Here is a 22,118-nt window from a genome sequence, read left to right as displayed (position 1 = left end):
AGGTTAGGTATCATAAAATGTTCATGAAGAGAAATTGTAAGAGATGGTATCATTACCAACAACCTGTGGAAAATACTGTTTAGTTACTCTTTATTTAAAAATAGCAAAATCAAATTGCATGATTTCATTCGTTTTCTCCACTGTACACAGAATAAGTAATGATATTTAGACTAGACAAAAAAAATCAAAATCGCTCTCCTTCTTGATGCGACTGGCAAATCATATTACTTTTTGGCAACCGAATTTTTTAACCTAATTAGAACCCACTGAATCCGAATTTGCCGGTTGCTCGATCGAAATCTTGACCGGAAGTGAGATATTTGACATTAAAGGTCCGTTTTTTTCGTTTTTCGTAAAGAACTCTTAAACGGTGGTGCATAGCAAAAAATGTTCTATTACATAAGTAATATGCATAAAATTGCCTACAAGAAAGATTCTGTACAATTTTTCGCTAGGATCAATATTAAAAGAGATTTTAACGCGGGAAATTTAATTATAATCACTTCTAAGGTCCCGTTTTTTAGGTTTTCGTAAGTAACTCATAAACGGTGGCCAATATCAAAAAATGTTATTAGACGTTAATAATCTACACAAGATTTTGAACAAAAAAGATTCAATATACTTTTTGCAGGGATCAATATTTAAAAAGATAATAAAGAGGGAATGTTAATTATACTAAATTCTAAGGTTCCTTGTTTTTATTTTTTTCGTTAATAATTTGAAAAGTATGACTCATAGCAAAAAAAATCTTATACATAAATAATAAACGTAAAACTTCCTACAAGAAACATGCAGAACACTTTTCGCTAGGATCAATATTTAAAAAGACAAAGCAGCGGGTAAGTTAATTATAATCAATTTTAAAGTCCCTTTTTAGTTTTTTGTAAATAACTCGTAAACGTTGTCCCATAGCGAAATAAGTGTTTTAGAATAAATTATCTACATAAAATTTTCTCCAAAAAACATCTAGAACACTTTTCTCTAGGATCAATATTTCAAGCGATATTAAAGGAAGAAAGTTAATTACAATCAGTTCACAGGTCACTTTTTTTTTGTTTTTCGTAAATAACTCGTAAACGGTAGCCCGTTGTAAAACAATATTCTACATAAATATTAAACATAAAATTGTCCACAAAAAAGGTTCTGTACACTTTTTCGCTACGATCAATATTTAAAGAGGTATTAAAGGGGGTAAGTTAATTATAATCAATTTCCAGGTCCCTATTTTTAGGTTTACGTCTATATAGGTAAAGAACTATTTTATTTTATTTTATTTTCAAAATTTAGACCCAGTAGTTTCGGAGATAAAGGGGGGGGGGTGGTATTTTTTTGTATTTTAATGTTTTATTTTGGGGAAGGGGGCTTTATCTCCGAAACTACTGGGTCTAAAATTTTGAAAAGATACACAGAATAGAATCTATAGATGACAGGAAAACCTATTAGAATTATGCAGTCAAGCGCGAGTCGGACATTACTTATAGTTTTTGAACCGATCCCTACAGGTTTTTTAAAGGCAATTCACTCGCGTTTCACATATATAAAATACACTCTTAAAAATTGGGTAATGTACGGAACCCTTGCAACGCGAGTCCGACTCGCGCTTGGCCGGTTTTTATTCATTTTGAGGTACGGAACCCTTAAAAGAGAAAAGTGTTCCATATGTCTTTCGTAGAAAATTTTATATCGATTATTTATTTACAAGAACATTAAGAACTTATTTGCTATGAGCCTTATTTTACGAGTCATTTGCGAAATCCTAAAAATAGGGACCTGGAAATTGATTATAATTAACTTACCCCCTTTAATATCTGTTTAAATATTGATCGTAGCGAAAAAGTGTACAGAACCTTTTTTGTGGACAATTTTATGTTTAATATTTATGTAGAATATTGTTTTGCAACGGGCCACCGTTTACGAGTTATTTACGAAAAACTAAAAAAAAGTGACCTGTGAACTGATTGTAATTAACTTTCTTCCTTTAATATCGCTTGAAATATTGATCCTAGAGAAAAGTGTTCTAGATGTTTTTTGGAGGAAATTTTATGTAGATAATTTATTCTTAAAAACCTATTTCGCTATGGGACACCGTTTACGAGTTATTTACAAAAAACTAAAAAGGGACTTTAAAATTGATTATAATTAACTTACCCGCTGCTTTGTCTTTTTAAATATTGATCCTAGCGAAAAGTGTTCTACATGTTTCTTGTAGGAAATTTTACGTTTATTATTTATGTATAAGATTTTTTTTGCTATGAGTCATACTTTTCAAATTATTAACGAAAAAATAAAAACAAGGAACCTTAGAATTTATTATAATTAACTTTCCCTCTTTATTATCTTTTTAAATATTGATCCCTGCAAAAAGTGTACTGAATCTTTTTTGTTCAAAATTTTGTGTAGATTATTAACGTCTAACAACATTTTTTGATATTGGCCACCGTTTATGAGTTATTTACGAAAACCTAAAAAACCGGACCTTAGAAGTGATTATAATTAAATTTCCCGCGTTAAAATCTCTTTGAATATTGATCCTAGCGAAAATTTGTACTGAATCTTTCTTGTAGGCAATTTTATGTAGAATACTTATGTAATAGAACATTTTTTGCTATGTGCCACCGTTTAAGAGTAATTTACGAAAAACGAAAAAAAGGGACCTTTAATGTCAAATATCTCACTTCCGGTCAAGATTTCGGGCAAATTCGGATTCAGCGGGGTCTAATTAGGTTAAAAAACCCGGTTGCCAAAAAGTAATATGCTTTGCCAGTCGAAATCGATTTTATGAAAAATATGACCAGTCTTATTACTATATATGTTCAGAATATTATTTGAATAAACTTAGGATAGGATACTTAGGATAGGAAATAAAATGTGTGTTTTTATATCTTTAAACCCAATTACTAAGTAGACTGCACATTCATTAAAGTCACATTAAAATTCCATTTTGCGAAATAGAGATTTCAACCTTTAACTTTGCAAAAGTAGATAATTGAAATATTTTAAAAGCAATAAAAATAGATTAGGTTAGATTCGAGCTACAATGACATTAGTTTGGGTTCAAGGCAAGGTTGCAGGGCCTCAACAAGGGAAAAAAGGGGGAGGGACTGTTGGCCTGGCTCAGTGAGCCAGAACTCACCCACTTATCCCTACTACTGCCGTAAGCAGGTAATGAATTCCCAATGTATTAAGTTTAGGTTTAATAAATTATAAATATATTTTATTAGTAACATAATTATATACAAATATGTATAAGCATAAAGCAATAAATAAGCCTACAGCTATTAATAATGTCCGTAATCTGTATAATCCCAAAATACGGATCCCTCGTATGTGGATGCTGCTTACATAATCTCGTCTGTCAAGGTGTTTCGGCAGGAAAGGCCTTGGCAGACTTATAAATTCCTGAAATGAGGGTTCATACCTACCGACTAGAATTGGTTTCATGGTGGTATCAGATGGGTTAGTGTACGGTAACCGATGGTCATCTTGCTTATAATCTCGTCTGCCAAGGTGTTTCGGCAGGAAAAACCTTGGCAGACTTATATATTTCTAAAATGGGGGTTCATACCTACCGACTGGAATTGGTTTCATGGTGGTATCAGATGGGTTAGTGTAGGGTAACCGATGCCGACCTTGCTTACATAATCTCGTCTGCCATGGTGTTACGGCAGGAAAAGCCTTGGCAGACTTATATATTCCTGAAATGAGGGTTCATACCTACCGACTGGAATTGGTTTCATGGCGGTATCAGATGGGTTAGTGTACGGTAACCGATGGTCATCTTGTTTATAATCTCGTCTGCCAAGGTGTTTCGGCAGGAAAAACCTTGGCAGACTTATATATTCCTAAAATGGGGGTTCGTACCTACCGACTGGAATTGGTTTCATGGTGGTATCAGATGGGTTAGTGTGGGGTAACCGATGCCGACCTTGCTTACATAATCTCGTCTGCCAAGGTGTTTCGGCAGGAAAAGCCTTGGCAGACTTATATATTCCTGACATGAGGGTTCATACCTACCGACTGGAATTGGTTTCATGGTGGTATCAGATGGGTTAAATTAGGGGTCCCGTTGGCCACCTTTGAGAGCGTCTGCCAAGCACTTCCGGCAAAAAAAATACTGGCAGACTTCGCTTTTATGTGTCTACATGTAAATTTCTAACTGCTGCCATAACTATTATTTCGGTATCAGATGGGTTAAATCAGCCCCCTTTTTTCGCACCGGAAGTGGCCTTCTTTTTCGTACTTTCGGCAAGTTCCGCCGTGGCAGACTATCGAATTCGGACTTAGCATCACTTTTATGGGAAAACATTGTGCATTTCATCGTGGTATCAAGTCGGTTAGAAAATTTGCGGCCGGCTCTTCTACTATATGATTACTACGACAACTATGATTGGTCGAATTTATTTGTTGCCCACCATAATCCATACTAAATTTATGGTGGGGAACAAAAAATATGTGAGACTGTGACAAACAATAATAGCGCTTTCGCTGCTACTCCTACTGAAAGATACATAAGACTATCCCGTTCTGTCAGTTATCCCCACCACTCATGCACAATCCAGTTTAATACTAGATTCATGGCTTTGACTAAGGCTTTGACTATCCGCGTCTATACAAATTTTTTAGGGTTCCGTAACCAAAGGGTAAAACGGGACCCTATTACTAAGACTTCGCTGTCCGTCCGTCCGTCCGTCCGTCTGTCACCAGGCTGTATCTCACGAACCGTGATAGCTAGACAGTTGAAATTTTCACAGATGATGTATTTCTGTTGCCGCTATAACAACAAATACTAAAAACAGAATAAAATAAAGATTTAAGTGGGGCTCCCATACAGCAAACGTGATTTTTGACCAAAGTTAAGCAACGTCGGGCGTGGTCAGTACTTAGATGGGTGACCGTTTTCTTTTTGCATTTTTTCCGTTTTTTTTTTTTGCTTTATGGTACGGAACCCTTCGTGCGCGAGTGCGACTCGCACTTGCCCGGTTTTTTTAGTCTAAATAAAAACCAAGATGAAATAATATGAATATGTAATATCAGTCCTTAATAATTAATGGTTACATCTGCTGTTCCACCAGCGTGGTGTCAGTTTTAAGTTTTGCTTATTTTTATCGATTTGGAAGCTTTATGTGGCGCCTGCAAAATTTTCAAAGACACTTCTAACGTCCCTCCAGCTGCGATGTGGCCCGGCTGCAACAAATAATTAAGTTTTATGATGAATGGAGTAAATATGTTTTCACTACACCAGCTCGGAAAGGCTTACTTTGCACTTTGAAAACGAATAGCAAAGTTGCATTTTATCCACATGTGAGGCAAAGTAATCAAATGCAAATTTTGAATTGTTTTCTTATGTTTGCTGGTAGAATTGACTTTTAAATGATGATTTTGGATGATAAATATTTAATAACATTCATTTGGATTTGATTTGTTTTGATTTTGTTTGATATTTTACATTTAATATTTGCTTCGGGTTGGTGTGGTGAAAAATTTTGTGTTTCACTCGGGGGCAAATTTAGTTTAACCCTCGTGCTTTGAAACCCTCGCAACGCTCAAGATTCCATTTTTCGAACCACTCGCTATGCTCGTGGTTCAATTTTGGAATCTTTCGCTTGCTCGGGTATCAATATTAGCACGAGCGGTTAAACAACAACTTTGCCCCCGAGTGAAACAAATAACTATTATACTTTGTATCTTTAGGTATTTAAATGAAAGTAAATAATTTGTTAATTTTCGGGTAGTTATAATGTTTATTGATTAACCAACCAAATACAAAACCACCTGGATCTGTCACTGAAAGACCTGACTTTAACCTACGTTATTTACGCTACGCTATTATTTTTGGTATACGTCAATGATCTACCTCGGGCTATCTCGCATAAATGTATACTTTTTGCAGATGACACAACTTTACTCATAAGGGGTGAGAAAGTTGAGACATATGAGACTATTGTAAATAATGCACTAGCTGACATTAACAATTGGACATGTACAAATAATTTAAATATCAATTTGGCAAAGACATTTTTTATTCAATTCTACTCATATAATAGTAATCCAATTCAATTAAATATCAATTACAATAATTTATCTATATCAAAATGTGAAAATATTAAATTTTTAGGATTATTCATTGACCAGCATCTAAACTGGAAGGAACATGTAAATGCGGTGTGTAGTAGATTAGATCGGTTCGTCTTTGCAATACGAAAATTAAGAAATACTGTTAACTATGAGGCAGCTGTCACAGCCTATCACGGTGTGGTATCGTCAGTGCTAAATTATGGGCTATTACTATGGGGAAATTCGGTAGATATCGAAAGAGCATTTATATTGCAGAAAAAATGTGTCCGTGCAATATTGAGAGCCTGGGTAATTGATAGCTGCCGACCACTATTTCAGAAATTAAAAATATTACCTTTAGCATGTATGTATATTAAAAAAGCATGTTTACTTGTAAAAAACCGTCCCGATTTGTTTAAAATGAGATCTGAATTCTTCTCAAGCCAGAGAACTCAATATCAGAATCTTCTACACCAACCTCGATGCAACTTAGATATATATAAGAAGAATGCTTACAATAAGTGCATAGTTCTTTACAACAACTTGCCCAACAGTATAAAGCTACTAAACGCTATGGAATATAAGAAAACATTAACTAGTTTTTTGTTAGAGCACTGTTTCTATAGCGTGAAGGAATATTTAGAATATAATTTGCATGAAAGTATTTAATATAAACTATTTTTATTATTAACTAATTAATTATTATGACATTTAATATTTTAATTTTAATCGGTTACAATATTTAATAGTAATTAGTAAATATATAAATATTTTTTGTAAAATTTGCATGTCGTTGTGTGCGACTGAATACTGTACATACCACATAACAAAACATCACCTTTGTATTCTAGAATAAGTATTCTTGCAAATAAAAAATCTTTATCTTTTATCTTTATCTTTGATCATGTAATGTTTCCATTACCCTAAGCTTAAGAAGCCATTTGAGGGTAGATTTTATTTACTCTTTTTTAAATACCTAAATATACAGATTAGTTGGGAGTCCTGGGTTTTGTAGGTAAAGTTCCATTTTTAATACATTTACCAACAACCCGTCAGGCTATAAGGGGCTGTCCATAAATTACGTCATCGATTTTTGACAATTTTTGACCCCCCCCCCCTTAAAATCATCCAAAAATCATGCTTCGAATGACCCTGTGTATCTACCATCATCCGATGTCCAGCCCACCCCCTAATTTGAAATGACGTAATTTATGAATAGCCCCTAAGCTACGGCGACCGCTTACAACATGTTTGCTTTTTAACGTAAAACAGGGAAGATCATGAGTTGACCCCTATCTAACTAGGCCGCGTAGTCAAGATGCCAATCGCTTACGCTCCGTAGCGATCGAAATGCAACTGTCACTGTCGCGCAAATATGGAAGAGTGATAGAGAGACATAATGCTTTTCGATGTCGAAGCGATAGCGATTGTAACCTTGGCTAGGCCGGCAGGCCTTCAATAGTCGTATCTGGGCATTTCTATTTAAAGTCGCATTTTGGATTTTGGAATTTTATATTACTTCTACTCGGAATCTCAGAATCACGAGCTCTTTTGATCCTAGTACAAGAAAAAAAGTGTCCCCAAAATTTTATACCAATTTTTGTGTCCCTTTTGTCACGGTCATAGAAGGTCGTATCGACAACCTCTTTTCTCTAAAATTTGCTCTTTATATACATAGAATACGGTCCATTTTTAATTTTTAAGCATCTCAAAACTTATCGAGTGACCTACATAGCAACGTGACAGACGGACCGAGTTGCACCATAAAGGTGCCCTATGTTAGTTTTGGTAGGGAACGCAGGAGTTTTAGGTACCTGCGGCTACGCGGGCTGCGGGTGCGGCGGGTGCGGGGGCAGCAGCGGCGCGGGCGCGGGCGCGGCCGCCGGCGCCGGCGCGGGCTCCCGGGACGAGCGGCTCTTCTCGCTCGAGGGCTTGTCGCCGTTCATTATGGCCTTGATGTCCTCCAAGTCCAGCGTCTCATATCTGGGAATACAAAAAGAAATTATATCAACAAGCCGATGACTGTCCCATTTCGACAAATAATCAAACACTTTGTAATGAAATTACGCGCCTTGTGTTCCTTGGCGTGCGTCCGGAGGATATTCTTCGCGCGCTCGTAACTCTCTGTCAACAGCTTACTGATCTCCGTGTCCGCCGGACATCAAACACCAACTATACTAGTATACATACTTGAGCAGCGCCTCGGCGAGCGCCTTGTGTTCCTTGGCGTACGTCCGGAGGATATTCTTCGCGCGCTCGTAACTCTCTGTCAACAGCTTACTGATCTCCGTGTCCGCCGGACATCAAACACCAACTATACTAGTATACATACTTGAGCAGCGCCTCGGCGAGCGCCTTGTGTTCCTTGGCGTGCGTCCGAAGGATATTCTTCGCGCGCTCGTAACTCTCCGTCAACAACTTCTTGATCTCCGTGTCCGCCGGACATCAAACACCAACTATACTAGTATACATACTTGAGCAGCGCCTCGGCGAGCGCCTTGTGTTCCTTGGCGTGCGTCCGGAGGATATTCTTCGCGCGCTCGTAACTCTCTGTCAACAGCTTCTTGATCTCCGTGTCCACCTGACAATCAAACAACAATAAATTATACTCTGTATCTTTAATTTTTTAAATAAAAGTAAAATAAGGGCAAACCAACTCAAAAGATGGGAGGATGAGCTAAAACTTGATGGAGGAGAGTGGCCCGCGATAGAGTACAGTGGAAGCAGCTAGAGGAGGCCTTTGCCAAGAGGCGCACTCAATTGAGAGACATACTCTAATGCAAAAATAAAATTCCAAACGACCAATTCAGGATGAAAAGGCTAATATAATAAACAAAATCTACCCTCAATTGGCTTCTTGCTCTCAGCCAGTTGAGGGTAGATGAAAACATTACATAGGTAATCAAAAAATGTAGGTTAAACACAGGTCGTTCAGTGATTGATCCAGGCGGTTTTGTATTTGGTCGTTTAACCAATAAATGGCGTTCAAAAGGTTAAGGAAACATCATCATCATAATTTAAGAGCATGGCTCTTGTCGGTGGACTATGCGCCAGTTTTCGCGGTCCTCGGCCAGGTCCTTAAGGAAACAAGGTCTTACTAATTCGTTGGTCTGAGGTCCCAGCGTGTGTGACTGTTGCCCCCTCGAGGTCTCCATACTGCGGAGCCCTACTCGCTCGCTCATGCCCCACTCGCGGACCATGTGCTGTGCGATGGAGGTGGCTTGCTTGAGGTCCGATGAGGCCCCTGGAGATAATACAAAACTTATTACTTAAAGTTACAGTGTCTACATAATTTACTTTGACAGTTCGTCTCTATACACTCTATTCTCTTTAGTATAACCAAAGACATATGTAACTTCGTATAAGATGAATAAAGTCTAAGGAAAAAACGTGCCTCGGAAATCAAGAAAAAGTCATTCGTGGATAGATGCCGCACACACCTCTAGCCTATCCTCGGCTAGATGGCGTGACGACACTGTTTCATATTTAACAATTTTAACACAGATATCAGTGAATGAACATGGATCAAAATGATATAAAAATAATAAAATCATTTATCCATATATATACATTTTTTGATAATTTTATACGTTTTCATTTTGAGTTTTAGTCGTGTGTCGATAGATGGCGGTAAATGTAGGTACTGTGACTATAAAATTTACAACGACAGGACTCCTCTATACTATCTATTCTTTTTGGTATGACTAACCTGAAGTGATCTTGTCAGGGCCGAAGACCAGCTCCTCGGCCGCTCGGCCTCCCATCATGGTGTCCATCATGGCCAGCAGCTGCTGCTTGGTCACGTGGTAGCGCTCCTTGGCGGGGATGTAGGCCGTGTGGCCCAGCGACGGCCCGCGAGGGATGATCGTCACCTTGTGCAGGGGGTGCGCGTCCTGCAATCAAGGGGGCCTTTAAGTTTTGTACAAACGGCAACACTCCTAGTGGACCTTATTACAAAAGGCATAAGGTCCCCCGATGTACAGTTAACCTTTTCGACCCCGTGTCAAACACAAAAGCTGTCACTCGGACGCCAGGTCACCGAAGTGTCAAAACTGAAATTGAACTTTATGCATATGCACGTAGGTCTATGCAGCCCATCGACACCCCATACTTTGATAAATTAAGAACGTACTTGTTACCAACATTGAGGCATAGAAATAATCTTATCGAATTAAAATGACTGCTGTTGCATTTTGGTGGCACATACCATACTTGCTTTTAACATAGACGTATTATACTTACTTTTCTTTAGGTTGGTATGATTGGTAGTAAAACGTCAAACGTCATTTGAATTGTCGTGAACGTGGAAATAACTTTAGCTGTTATTTAAATGGGGGCCAAATCTTTAAGGAAATGTGAAGTTTGTAGTGGGTGTGTAAGAAGACTAACTTAACTACTGACGCATTTTTGGCCAAATTTCCACTTGATCCGAACAGGTCGGTAAACTGATGTTTGTATGCAATATTTTTATTTTTTACTTTGAGTCGTTAACAGTTACTAATTTTATTAGTTTTAGTCGTGTACAATCCATGATTAAAACGAAAATATTTTGTGAATAAAGTATTTTTAAGTAAAAAACTAAGTAACCTATGACACGAATAGTGTACGACCAATTTATCGATAATCTCTTTATTTCAGATGTCGATTATGGGCAAAGCTGAGGAAAAGGAAATGAGGATTTGGCGTATTTATTTACCTATTCAAAAGCTGAATGGAAACAAGTTCATTTGTGGAAATCATTCTCCATCCAGTGCCTTCAATAAAAAGGGACCAGATTAAAAAAGAATGCGCGCGAATTCAGCATAGTGTAATATGCCTACTTGAAAACTATGTTATTTTTATCATGTAAAATAAAATTGTTTATATATATATATATATATATATAATGTTCTTTTATTTTATTAATCCACGTGATTCTCAAAATGTACTGTTACAGTAGTACTGTAGGTAAATACAGCAGCACGTATCGCACATTTATCGATATCGATAAACAGTAGGTACTGGAAGTGTCGAGCCCTAGCGTTGTTTTTTTTGTGTTGGTAGTATTGTGTGTGGTTTTTTTTAACAATTATGGCCTGGATGCGAGATCTTTAAGCCTGTATTTGGTGTGTTGGGATATGTACGTTCATAATTCGGTTCGAGGATTGTTCGAGAGTGCCGACTCTTAAAACGTAGTGATTATATGCTCTTTGGGTCTATGTTGCTCCGTGGTCTGTGACCGATTAAACCGTCTTAGGCGTTGGACCTGCGGTGCGGATATATCGGTCATTGGCGTCCAAAAGGTTAACAGTGGGGGTGTACTACGTAAATATATATATAAAATTGTCATTGTAAATGATACTTCCACAATTTATAACAGACCAGTGACCCGCCCCGGCTTCGCACGGGTTAACAAATATGCCTACACCTAAACCTCCCTCAAGAACCACTCTATCGATAGGTGAAAACCGCGTAAAAATCCGTTCAGTAGTATTTTATCGCGAACATACAAACACACAAACAGACAGACGCGGCGGGGGACTTTGTATTATAAGGTGTAGTGATTTAACAAAAACGGAGTGCCATTTTTACGACATACATTTGACAACGACGATATATTAAAAAAAAAAACAACAAACTGCCCAATGATGGTGTTAGCCTTTTCATCAGGCAGCCGGGAACGCCTCCTTGACCTTGTCGTCACCTTGATCAAACCTGGAATATCTCTGGACCCACAACAATGTCAACTGACCTTGGTGTAATAAGCTACCAGCGCGTGCCCCCCCTCATGGTACGCGGTGATGTGTTGGCCTCTTCATCAGGCAGCCGGGAACGTCTCTCTGGACCCATGAGGACCTTGTGTACTTGATCAGACCTGGAATATCTCTGGACCCACAGTAATGTCAACTGACCTTGGTGTAATAAGCTACCAGCGCGTGTCCGCCCTCGTGGTACGTGGTGATGGTGTTGGCCTCTTCATCAGGTAGTCGGGAACGTCTCCCCGGACCCATGAGGACCTTGTCTCCTTGATCAGACCTGAAATATCTCTGGACCCACAGTAATGTCAACTGACCTTGGTGTAATAAGCTACCAGCGCGTGTCCGCCCTCGTGGTATGCGGTGATGGTGTTGGCCTCTTCATCAGGTAGTCGGGAACGTCTCCCCGGACCCATGAGGACCTTGTCTCCTTGATCAGACCTGGAATATCTCTGGACCCACAGTAATGTCCACTGACCTTGGTGTAATAAGCTACCAGCGCGTGTCCGCCCTCGTGGTATGCGGTGATGGTGTTGGCCTCTTCATCAGGTAGTCGGGAACGTCTCCCCGGACCCATGAGGACCTTGTCTCCTTGATCAGACCTGGAATATCTCTGGACCCAAAGTAATCTCCACTGACCTTGGTGTAATAAGCTACCAGCGCGTGTCCGCCCTCGTGATACGCGGTGATGGTGTTGGCCTCTTCATCAGGCAGCCGGGAACGCCTCTCCGGACCCATCAGCACCTTGTCGCGGGCGTCTTCTAGATACTTCATTGTGACCGTCTTTGCGCCGTCTATCGCTGCCCTGCAAGCAAAACATGATTTTGTTAATAAGGGGGGTCTTTTGGTAATAAGTCTAACCTCACCAAGGGCATTTTTAACCGATTCTTCTGAAATTTTGTGAGCATGGTTGATAATGATACCGATTTTTTACAAGCTTTTATTTCTTTCACCTGACCGTTGTCTGTCTGTCTGTAATCAAATTTTGCAAGTTAAATTTGATCCACTTCCCGGTTCCCGATTGAGCTGAAATTTTGCATGCATGTATAAATCGGATGACAATGCAATATTATGGTACCATCGAGCTGATCTGATGATGGAGACAGGAGGTGGCCATAGGAACTCTGTGATGAAACAACGCAACTTAATTGTGTTAGGGGTTTTTAGAAATGTCTCGATGAGTATTCGTAGTCTGTCGTAAGAAAAGTACAGTCGGCGATAAAAGCTTGTACCAAAAATGAAATTTTTGCCAAAAACTTATTTGTCTATACAGCTTTTGGATTTTATTCAAAATGGCAAAGCCGACCGCCGTAGTCCGGTGTACATGTGGAGGATAGTTACTTGAGCGCCGCCTGGTTGACCATGTTCTCGAGGTCGGCGCCGGTGAAGCCCGTGGTCCCCCTGGCGAGCACGTCGCTGTTCACGTCGGGGTTGGCCGTCACGCGGCCCAGGTACAGCTCGAGGATCTCGCGGCGACCGCCGTAGTCCGGGGTTGGCACGTTCACCTTAAAAAAAAGTTTTTAAATTGTAAATAAAATTAAAAAAATGTGGCACGAAGGGTTGTCGTCCCACAGAAAATTTGAATTTGGCGCCTTTTTCTACTGACTCTTTTTCATTGACTTTTTTCTTTTTTTTTGTCTGTTTGACAGACTATAGTAGCGCATGAAACAACGTGCCAAAAATATCTGTACAGATGTCTGTATTTGAGGAGAGGATATGCAGTGCATAATTGTTTTCCTTCGTATTTTCTCGGAAACGTTCGTACTTGTGATGCTACTTGATTTTTGATTTGACTTTAATACTTTCCCAAATAGAGGTCCCTACAATTCTAGTGTAAAATTGTTTGCCCCAGTATAATTGGACGTAGTTTAGGGTAAAAGATCCATTTTTTGTCATTTAAATGAATGACTTTTCCGTTTGACAGAAAGTTCAAATTTTACTAACAGATTTTTGTGGATTGGTTCTTTTCCCTAAACTACGTCCAATTGTTCTACACATTTTTGTTGTACATATTATATGTTGACGTTTTGACGTTGAGCCTGAGCAGAGCCTGGTCCAAGTCGTCCCGGCGGTTGGTGGCGCCCAGGACTATGACTCCCTCTTTCTCGTGGAGCCCGTCCATCTGTCCTACATGATACCTCAACGTCGAAGCGTCCCGGCCTGAGCAGAGCCTGGTCCAAGTCGTCCCGGCGGTTGGTGGCGCCCAGGACTATGACTCCCTCTTTCTCGTGGAGCCCGTCCATCTGTCCTACATGATACCTCAACGTCGAAGCGTCCCGGCCTGAGCAGAGCCTGGTCCAAGTCGTCCCGGCGGTTGGTGGCGCCCAGGACTATGACTCCCTCTTTCTCGTGGAGCCCGTCCATCTGTCCTACATGATACCTCAACGTCGAAGCGTCCCGGCCTGAGCAGAGCCTGGTCCAAGTCGTCCCGGCGGTTGGTGGCGCCCAGGACTATGACTCCCTCTTTCTCGTGGAGCCTGTCCATCTGTCCTACATGATACCTCAACGTCGAAGCGTCCCGGCCTGAGCAGAGCCTGGTCCAAGTCGTCCCGGCGGTTGGTGGCGCCCAGGACTATGACTCCCTCGTTCTGGTGGAACCCATCCATCTCTGATAGTAGCTGGTTAATGGTCTGTGAACAAAAAGATTTAGATCATTAATTAAATTAAAAACGAACAGCATCAGCCTATTAACTATTTCATAAGTTTTTTAGGATTTCCGAACCCTTATAGGATCACTCTTGCGTCTCTGTCTGTCTGACCATTCTCCCCCCCCCCCCCTTAATCTCCGAAACTACTAAAATTTTGAAAAAATACACTAAGTAGTTCTTTACCTAATATGTGACGTTCAACGGCAGAAGGTACCTTATGGCGGCTGGCGCTTACGTCGCATAGCGCCGCAATAACATTGGAGCGGCGTTAATAATAGCGTAAGCGCCATCCGCCATAAGGTACCTTTTGCCGGGGGACGTCACATGTAGATGACAGGAAAACCTATTAGAAATGTGCAGTCAAGCGTGAGTCGGACTTAATTACTTAGTTTTTGATCCGACCCTTACGGGTTTTTTAAAGACATTTCATTCACGTTGTACATAAAAACATACATTGTTAAAAATTGGGTAATGTATGGAACCCTTAGATCGCGAGTCCTACTCGCACTTGACCAGGTTTTTTTGAAGAACCTTTAAGAGCCTTTAAGAGGTGGTGTGGAGAAAACATATGTCTTCTTCTTCGTGGTTGTGACTCCTATGGGTTATTCTTCCTACCACTGCTCTCCAGGCCTCTCGATCTTCGGCCATCTGCATCGTTGCCTGGAGCGAAGTCTGGGTAGCATTTTAGACCACATCTAACCATCTACTGGGTGCACGCCCATTACTCCTTCGCCCGTATTGTATATATCTATGTAGTAGTAAGTGTAGTAGTAGTAGTATGTAGTAATATAATCAAGCTTTTCAATTTCGTACCTGCTAAGGCCACTCAGCATATGAACTCTATGAAGCTTGTTATAAGTATATTCACCTGGTTGGCGTATGGATGTAGGACGCTGTTGGTCCTCTTGGCTCCGACAGAATCGATTTCGTCGATGAATATCACACACGGCGCTCGCTCCTTTGCCGCTTCTGTAAAAAAAACAATAGATTAAAAAGTTTGACAGTGTATTTTTTGTGACAACAGTATTGCTATGGTAAAAATGTTGGTCAGTCAAGTTGTTTCTGATATCTTCAAAAATTGACCAAATCTTTTGAATGCATATAATATCAATAATTGACTGCTTCATTCTAATATTTTATTGTACATATATCAGAAGTTAGTCAAATAAAAAAATCTCAGACATCACAGTGTAAAGTAGCGCTTGATTTGATTATACGCCAATTTATTTTTTAATTTCAAATTTTGAGGTGTTCCAAATATATAATTCAAAATAAATTGGTTCAAACTTACACTATGATACCCAATATGAAGTAAAGAGAGGGTCTACCGCGAAATACGCTTTTGGGCAGCTTGAGAACTCACTACTACTTACATCTTAGCTGGCGACGCCCATGTGACACTTTTGGACTTGAAAGTGTCTACATGCTACGGTGACTTACCTATAATTTGAACTTGTGAAAAGACGGCTTAGGGCTACTTGCATCATCCACTATCCCGGGATTAACTGATTAAACCTGGGGTTACCATGGCTACCAGTACAATTCGACACTGAGTTGACGGTTTAACCGGTTAACCCCGGGTTAGTGGAATGGTGCACGTGTCGCTTAGGGCACAGAATAAATAATAGTACTAGGTACAGAAGACTCACTTTCTAACAAAACGCGTCTGTTACGATCAGGACAGATATGGCAGCTAGGTGGCGACAGCGCCACGTGCGGCTTGTGGCTAGCCACCAAAATTGGTGTGAAACGGATGTACTTGTAGGTGCCTGTAGCAAAGCGATGAAATCGCGGAGTGAGCCACGCCTGCTTAGGGTCTATATAGTTAAAAGAACTCTTACTGAATAGATCTCTGACTCTCCTCGCCCCCTGCCCGACCAGTATCTCATCGAACTCGGGTCCCGCGGCGTGGAAGAACGGCACCCTCGCCTCGCCGGCCACCGCTCGCGCCAGCAACGTCTTCCCTGTGCCCGGGGGACCCACCAGGAGCACACCCTTGGGCAGCTTGCCACCGAGGGATGAGAACTTCTCCGGGGACTTTAGGAATTCCACCTGGGAAAGGAAAGAATAAAAAAAAATTGTTCTACATTTTAGCAATTTTCAGTAAATTCTATTAAACTTCGTTCTGCGTTAAAATTCTTAAAACAACCTTCCCCAGCCTAAATTCATATTTCTAACCTCCATTTTAAACTTTGGGTGTGAATTTTAAGCACAATTTTGTTACTTTTAGGTTTAAGAGCTTAATAATGTTGTGTACAAATATCGTAATGTAAGTTGCTTATGTAAGAAATATGTTACAATGTTGTTTTATCCTGCATTATGTTATTGTATTATAATAAAATGAGGACGAAAGAGCACGCTTCTTCAAAAGACATTGACGTTCCTTTTTATTAGAGCAACCCACTTACCACATCCTTCAGCTCCTGTTTGGCCTCGTCAGCACCCTTCACATCATCAAATGTCACCGAGATGTCCTCGGGGTCCACCTCCACTTGGTTGCCTAGCTGGATCCTGCAGGGATGGTAGACTGACAGAACACTTACCACGTCCTTCAGCTCATGTTTGGCCTCGTCAGCACCCTTCACATCATCAAATGTCACCGAGATGTCCTCAGGGTCCAGCTCCACCTGGTTGCCTAGCTGGATCCTGCAGGGATGGTAGACTGACAGAACACTCACCACGTCCTTCAGCTCCTGTTTGGCCTCGTCAGCACCCTTCACATCATCAAATGTCACCGAGATGTCCTCAGGGTCCAGCTCCACCTGGTTGCCTAGCTGGATCCTGCAGGGATGGTAGACTGACAGAACACTCACCACGTCCTTCAGCTCCTGTTTGGCCTCGTCAGCACCCTTCACATCATCAAATGTCACCGAGATGTCCTCAGGGTCCACCTCCACCTGGTTGCCCAGCTGGATCCTGCAGGGATGGTAGTCTGACAGTACACTTACCACATCCTTCAGCTCCTGTTTGGCCTCGTCAGCACCCTTCACATCATCAAATGTCACCGAGATGTCCTCGGGGTCCACCTCCACCTGGTTGCCCAGCTGGATCCTGCAGGGATGGTAGTCTGACAGTACACTTACCACATCCTTCAGCTCCTGTTTGGCCTCGTCAGCACCCTTCACATCATCAAATGTCACCGAGATGTCCTCAGGGTCCACCTCCACCTGGTTGCCCAGCTGGATCCTGCAGGGATGGTAGTCTGACAGTACACTTACCACATCCTTCAGCTCCTGTTTGGCCTCGTCAGCACCCTTCACATCATCAAATGTCACCGAGATGTCCTCGGGGTCCACCTCCACCTGGTTGCCCAGCTGGATCCTGCAGGGATGGTAGTCTGACAGTACACTTACCACATCCTTCAGCTCCTGTTTGGCCTCGTCAGCACCCTTCACATCATCAAATGTCACCGAGATGTCCTCAGGGTCCACCTCCACCTGGTTGCCTAGCTGGATCCTGCTCGAAAGGGATAGTAGACTGATTATTCAAGTAAACTACTTTTGAAACGCCAATCGAAACTTAACCTGTCCACTTTCACAGGCACAACTTTGTGACCAAAATAAAATTTACGAAGCTCCCACGACCTTGAGCGACTTTCTTCCCGACATTTCCCAACGGTTCAAATGTATACCCGAATTCTTTACCCAATTTGAAACGTTATTAGTGAGCTCACAAGGTTTATATTCAATTGAACTCACTTTCTGGTTCGGTGTCAAATTTACTCATGGGATATACGGAGTTCAGTAGTCTCGCAGAACTTGGGAGTTGCGCGAGTCGCCATTTTGGTCACAAATTTGTGCCGTTGGGAGACATAGGGAGTGATGAGGGAGGGTCGTGGGATAGGACAGGGTTAATAATGTATGGAAATAGTCACGTGAGTTTTCGTAGCATCTGTCATCCCGATATATTTTTTCAAGTGCAATAAGGATGTTTCCATCTAAAATTCCAATAGAATTTCTGATAGAAACGTCCTCATTTTTGCAAGGACTAAGAGCACTTCCCTCATGGAAAGCCACATATTTCCTCACATTCTTAAAAAAACCGGACAGTGGTCGGACTCGCCGACGATGGGTTCCGTACTATTAGATACGCAAAAAACGGCAAAAAAATCACGTTTGTTGTATGGGAGCCCCACTTAAATATTTTCACCACACCAGCTCGGAAAGGCTTACTTTGCACTTCAAAAACTAATAGCAAAATTGCATTTTATTCACATGTGAGGCAAAGTAATCAAATGCAAATTTTGAGTTGTTTTCTTATGTTTGCTGGTAGAATTGACTTTTAAATGATGATTTTGGATGATAAATATTTAATAACATTCATTTGGATTTGATTTAGTTTGATTTTTTTAATATTTCACATTTAATATTTGCTTCGGGTTGGTGTGGTGAAAAATTTTGTGTTTCACTCGGGGGCAAATTTTGTTTAACCCTCGTGCTTTGAAACCCTCACAACGCTCAAGATTCCATTTTTCGAACCACTCGCTACGCTCGTGGTTCAATTTTGGAATCTTTCGCTTGCTCGGCTATCAATATTAACACGAGCGGTTAAACATCAACTTTGCCCCCTTGTAAAACAAATAACTATTGTTATATTCTGTTATTAATATTTTTTGTTACAGCGGCAACAGAAATACCTCAGTCTATGAAAATGTCAACTGTCTATCTATCAGTTCATGACATAAAGCCTGGTGACAGACAGACAAAGGGACGGACAGCGGAGTCTTAGTAATAGGGTCCCGTTTTTACCCTTTGGGTACGGAACCCTAGTAAGAGAAACTACTGTAGTACTTGGAGGCCTTGGTGCCACGCGCGTTGTCAGCGAGGGAACCTGTGCTAGAGTAGACAGTTACCGGAACACAGTGCCGCTGACGGAGGCCATGAGGCTGACGAAGATGGCCAGGAACAGCACGATGGTCAGCAGCTGCTGCACCACCTTCAGGTACTTGGAGGCCTTGGTGCCGCGCGCGTTGTCCGGGTGGGAACCTGTGCTAGTGTAGACAGTTACCGGAACACAGTGCCGCTGACGGAGGCCATGAGGCTGACGAAGATGGCCAGGAACAGCACGATGGTCAGCAGCTGCTGCACCACCTTCAGGTACTTGGAGGCCTTGGTGCCGCGCGCGTTGTCCGGGTGGGAACCTAAAAAACGAACATTTTTCTTGATACTTTGAACGCCATGCCTATCATGTGTGGCATCTTCAACCTTGTCAGAATGCACGAAGGTTGATATTAGGCTGTAGCCGCGCGCGGCAGTTTAACGTCTTTGGCGGATAAAAGGTCGGCAACGCGCATGTAACACCTCCGGAGTTGCAGGGGTCCATAGGCTACGGTGATTGCTTACCATCAGGCGGGCCGTATGCTTGTTTGCCACCAAGGTGGTATAAAAAAAAATCTCTAACCAAAGAAAACCCCTAGCCGCCCTAAGGCCTTTAAAAAGGCCCTCCTTACTATTGAGTATTTAGCATACTGGTCTATATCTCCCATTTTTAAGTCATTGTTTTTATAATTCGAGTATTGCTTCACATGTTTCCTTCCATAACATACTTTATTTACTGTATCTGTGTAGCATAGACTAGGAATCCTCTAGACCGAGTTTAGAGCAATTATTTCATGCAACCAAAAGCGATGATGCCAAAAATGCGGGGGTGCGCGGGACGAGGCGAGCGAAGTCCCGTGCCATGATTGGTCCGTTCAAAGACACGGACGTCACACAAAGACACTTTCGACTCGAACATGGAGTAAAATTACCGTATGCGTGGCAGAGGTATATATGGGTTGACTGAACCCCTGTATTCTTTTCGTATTTTTAAATATAAGTATCTCGAGTCTCAAAGAAGTAATGCCATTAAAATAAAGCTATAAAATACACACACCAGCTAAATATCCCTCAGCAAAGGCAATCTTGATCTTATCTTTCTGCTGGCTGGTGAGTGGCGAGTCATCTCCGAGCAGCTTTTCAAGGCGCGGGGCCACATCTGGTCCCAAAGCCTGCTTGTCCTTACTGGTGGGGGGCTCCGCTGCAAACCCTAGTGTTTTGGTATGTCAATAAATGAATTATGCGGAAATTGTACAGTTATAGTAAACAAAAATAAATATACCACAAAGTGCAGTGATATACACACATCAGCTTTCAGCTGCTAGTGTATTAAACAATATAATAATAACATAATAAAGTACATACATAACACATACAATATTTATTGTGTGGGTACAATTTGTATTGGAAATGGAGCGCTTGGAAATGAAAGTGTTAAGACCCTGGGAGCCACTGAGCCACACAAAGTTGACCGGGCTCCTTAAAAACCCACTTACCAACCCACTTAAAAAAAAACTGTCAAGTTAGCTGTATAGGACCTAGCATTACAAAATTAGGGGCCCCTATGATGAAATTTAATACATTTACCAGGGCCTTGATGCTGCTATGCCACAAAAGTTGCCCGAGATGTAAAACCATTGGATCATCATAATTCTCATGTTATTAGCTATATTTTATTTATGGAAAAACTAGCTATGCTATGTTAATTACCAAAAATATTTATGACAGAACTCATGTTCGTTATAATGAAATTAATAACAACTACTTTTTCATCTAATTACTCACACAGATCACACTGATCTCTCTAGTCAACATTCCTACGAATTTATCTTATTCATACTGACCGAAAAACTTACGCAGTCTATTAATCAAGTTCGGGTTCCGTTTCAGGTCCGCATGGATCCCTCTCTCAGTCTTGAAGCCTCGCACTTGGATATCGAAGCCCCTCTGCTGGATACTACTTGATAATAACCCCACAAACTGATCAGTGAAGCTGAGAAAACCTCTTGGTGGAGGCTGGGCCGACCAACCATTTTTATTTTGCTCAAAGGAATCTGCTGATACATAAGAGATCTTTCTAGGCGATAGACACCGCTCTGTGTCTCTTGAGACGCGAGGCGATGATGCAAGCGAGCGGATGTCCACCTTCTTCAATTCCACTAAGACATCTTTGTCCAAATTCTTGATCGCCTCTTCAAAGCTTTCCTTGCAAATTGTTGCATCATAAGTCAACGCCGCGCTCTCTTTTCGTTTAACATTCTTGTTTCTATCATAACTGTGCTTTCTGTGCCTGAAAACACTGGAGTAGCGGGCCGATAGTTGGTTAAAACTAACTAAAATCTGCAACGATACAAAGGTTATGATAATGACAAACAAATTCGCGATTTTAGCAGATTATACTTATTATACAATTTCGGGAATACTTTACCTGATTTTGGGTGTTTATGGAATTCAGTGAGAACATGTTACATGTAGCTGGATTTGTGTTTAGCGAGTGCACTCGAAAATTTTGTAGGCTCTTACGTCAAACTTAATTTTCGTAGCAAAATATGGCGAACAGACACATTTTCTTTTCTTCTATGACCTCTATGGGTCAGACTTGAATAAGAATTTTATGATGCCACTACTAAATTTTTCGACAAAAAGATTGATTAAGTAAACGAATTATTGATGTATTTATTTTTACAAGTCATATATTAATATAAAGAATTGTTACTAAACATTATCAGAGGCTAAAAAAGAGAGAATAACGTTTAAATTTTGTTTAAAAATTTACTTCATGACTTTTCAGATTGAACGGAAAAAGAATTTGGATGAAAATATTAGTTTTATTTCAATATAAAAATATTTCATTACTGAAAGAT

The 22,118-nt window shown here is 40.8% G+C and overlaps 1 protein-coding gene across 1 annotated transcript; it reads right to left on the bottom strand.

Moving 5' to 3' along the window:
- Positions 1-5,007: 5,007 nt before the first annotated feature.
- LOC134677136 (ATP-dependent zinc metalloprotease YME1L) lies at positions 5,008-21,882 on the bottom strand. The gene is made up of 15 exons (XM_063535594.1): positions 21,683-21,882; positions 21,111-21,594; positions 20,312-20,464; positions 19,445-19,577; positions 17,791-17,893; positions 16,279-16,489; positions 15,306-15,406; positions 14,291-14,419; positions 13,131-13,294; positions 12,429-12,594; positions 9,764-9,947; positions 9,153-9,298; positions 8,529-8,635; positions 7,869-8,037; positions 5,008-5,184 (listed from the first exon to the last, which is right to left on the bottom strand). Exons 1-14 carry the CDS (start codon positions 21,716-21,718, stop codon positions 7,875-7,877), a joined length of 2,280 nt encoding a protein of 759 aa, XP_063391664.1. The 5' UTR covers positions 21,719-21,882; the 3' UTR covers positions 5,008-5,184; positions 7,869-7,874.
- Between the last annotated feature and the right edge of the window lie 236 nt (positions 21,883-22,118).

This window comes from Cydia fagiglandana, chromosome 25, assembly GCF_963556715.1.
Source record: "Cydia fagiglandana chromosome 25, ilCydFagi1.1, whole genome shotgun sequence".
NCBI classification, from domain to species: domain Eukaryota; kingdom Metazoa; phylum Arthropoda; class Insecta; order Lepidoptera; family Tortricidae; genus Cydia; species Cydia fagiglandana.
Note: the sequence above shows the minus strand (reverse complement) of the source record. Positions and strands in the feature narration are given on the sequence as shown.

What these genes read in the sequence shown, in the direction of transcription:
- LOC134677136 (XM_063535594.1), bottom strand. Translation starts at nt 21,718, where the DNA reads ATGTTCTCACTGAATTCCATAAACACCCAAAATCAG. An exon ending in CGGGACGCTTCGACGTTGAG is followed by an intron (nt 13,295 to 14,290) that starts GTATCATGTAGG and finishes CTTTTTTTTAAG; the next exon opens with GTGAACGTGCCAACCCCGGA. An exon ending in TGGTAGCTTATTACACCAAG is followed by an intron (nt 9,948 to 12,428) that starts GTCAGTGGAGAT and finishes CCTTGATTGCAG; the next exon opens with GACGCGCACCCCCTGCACAA.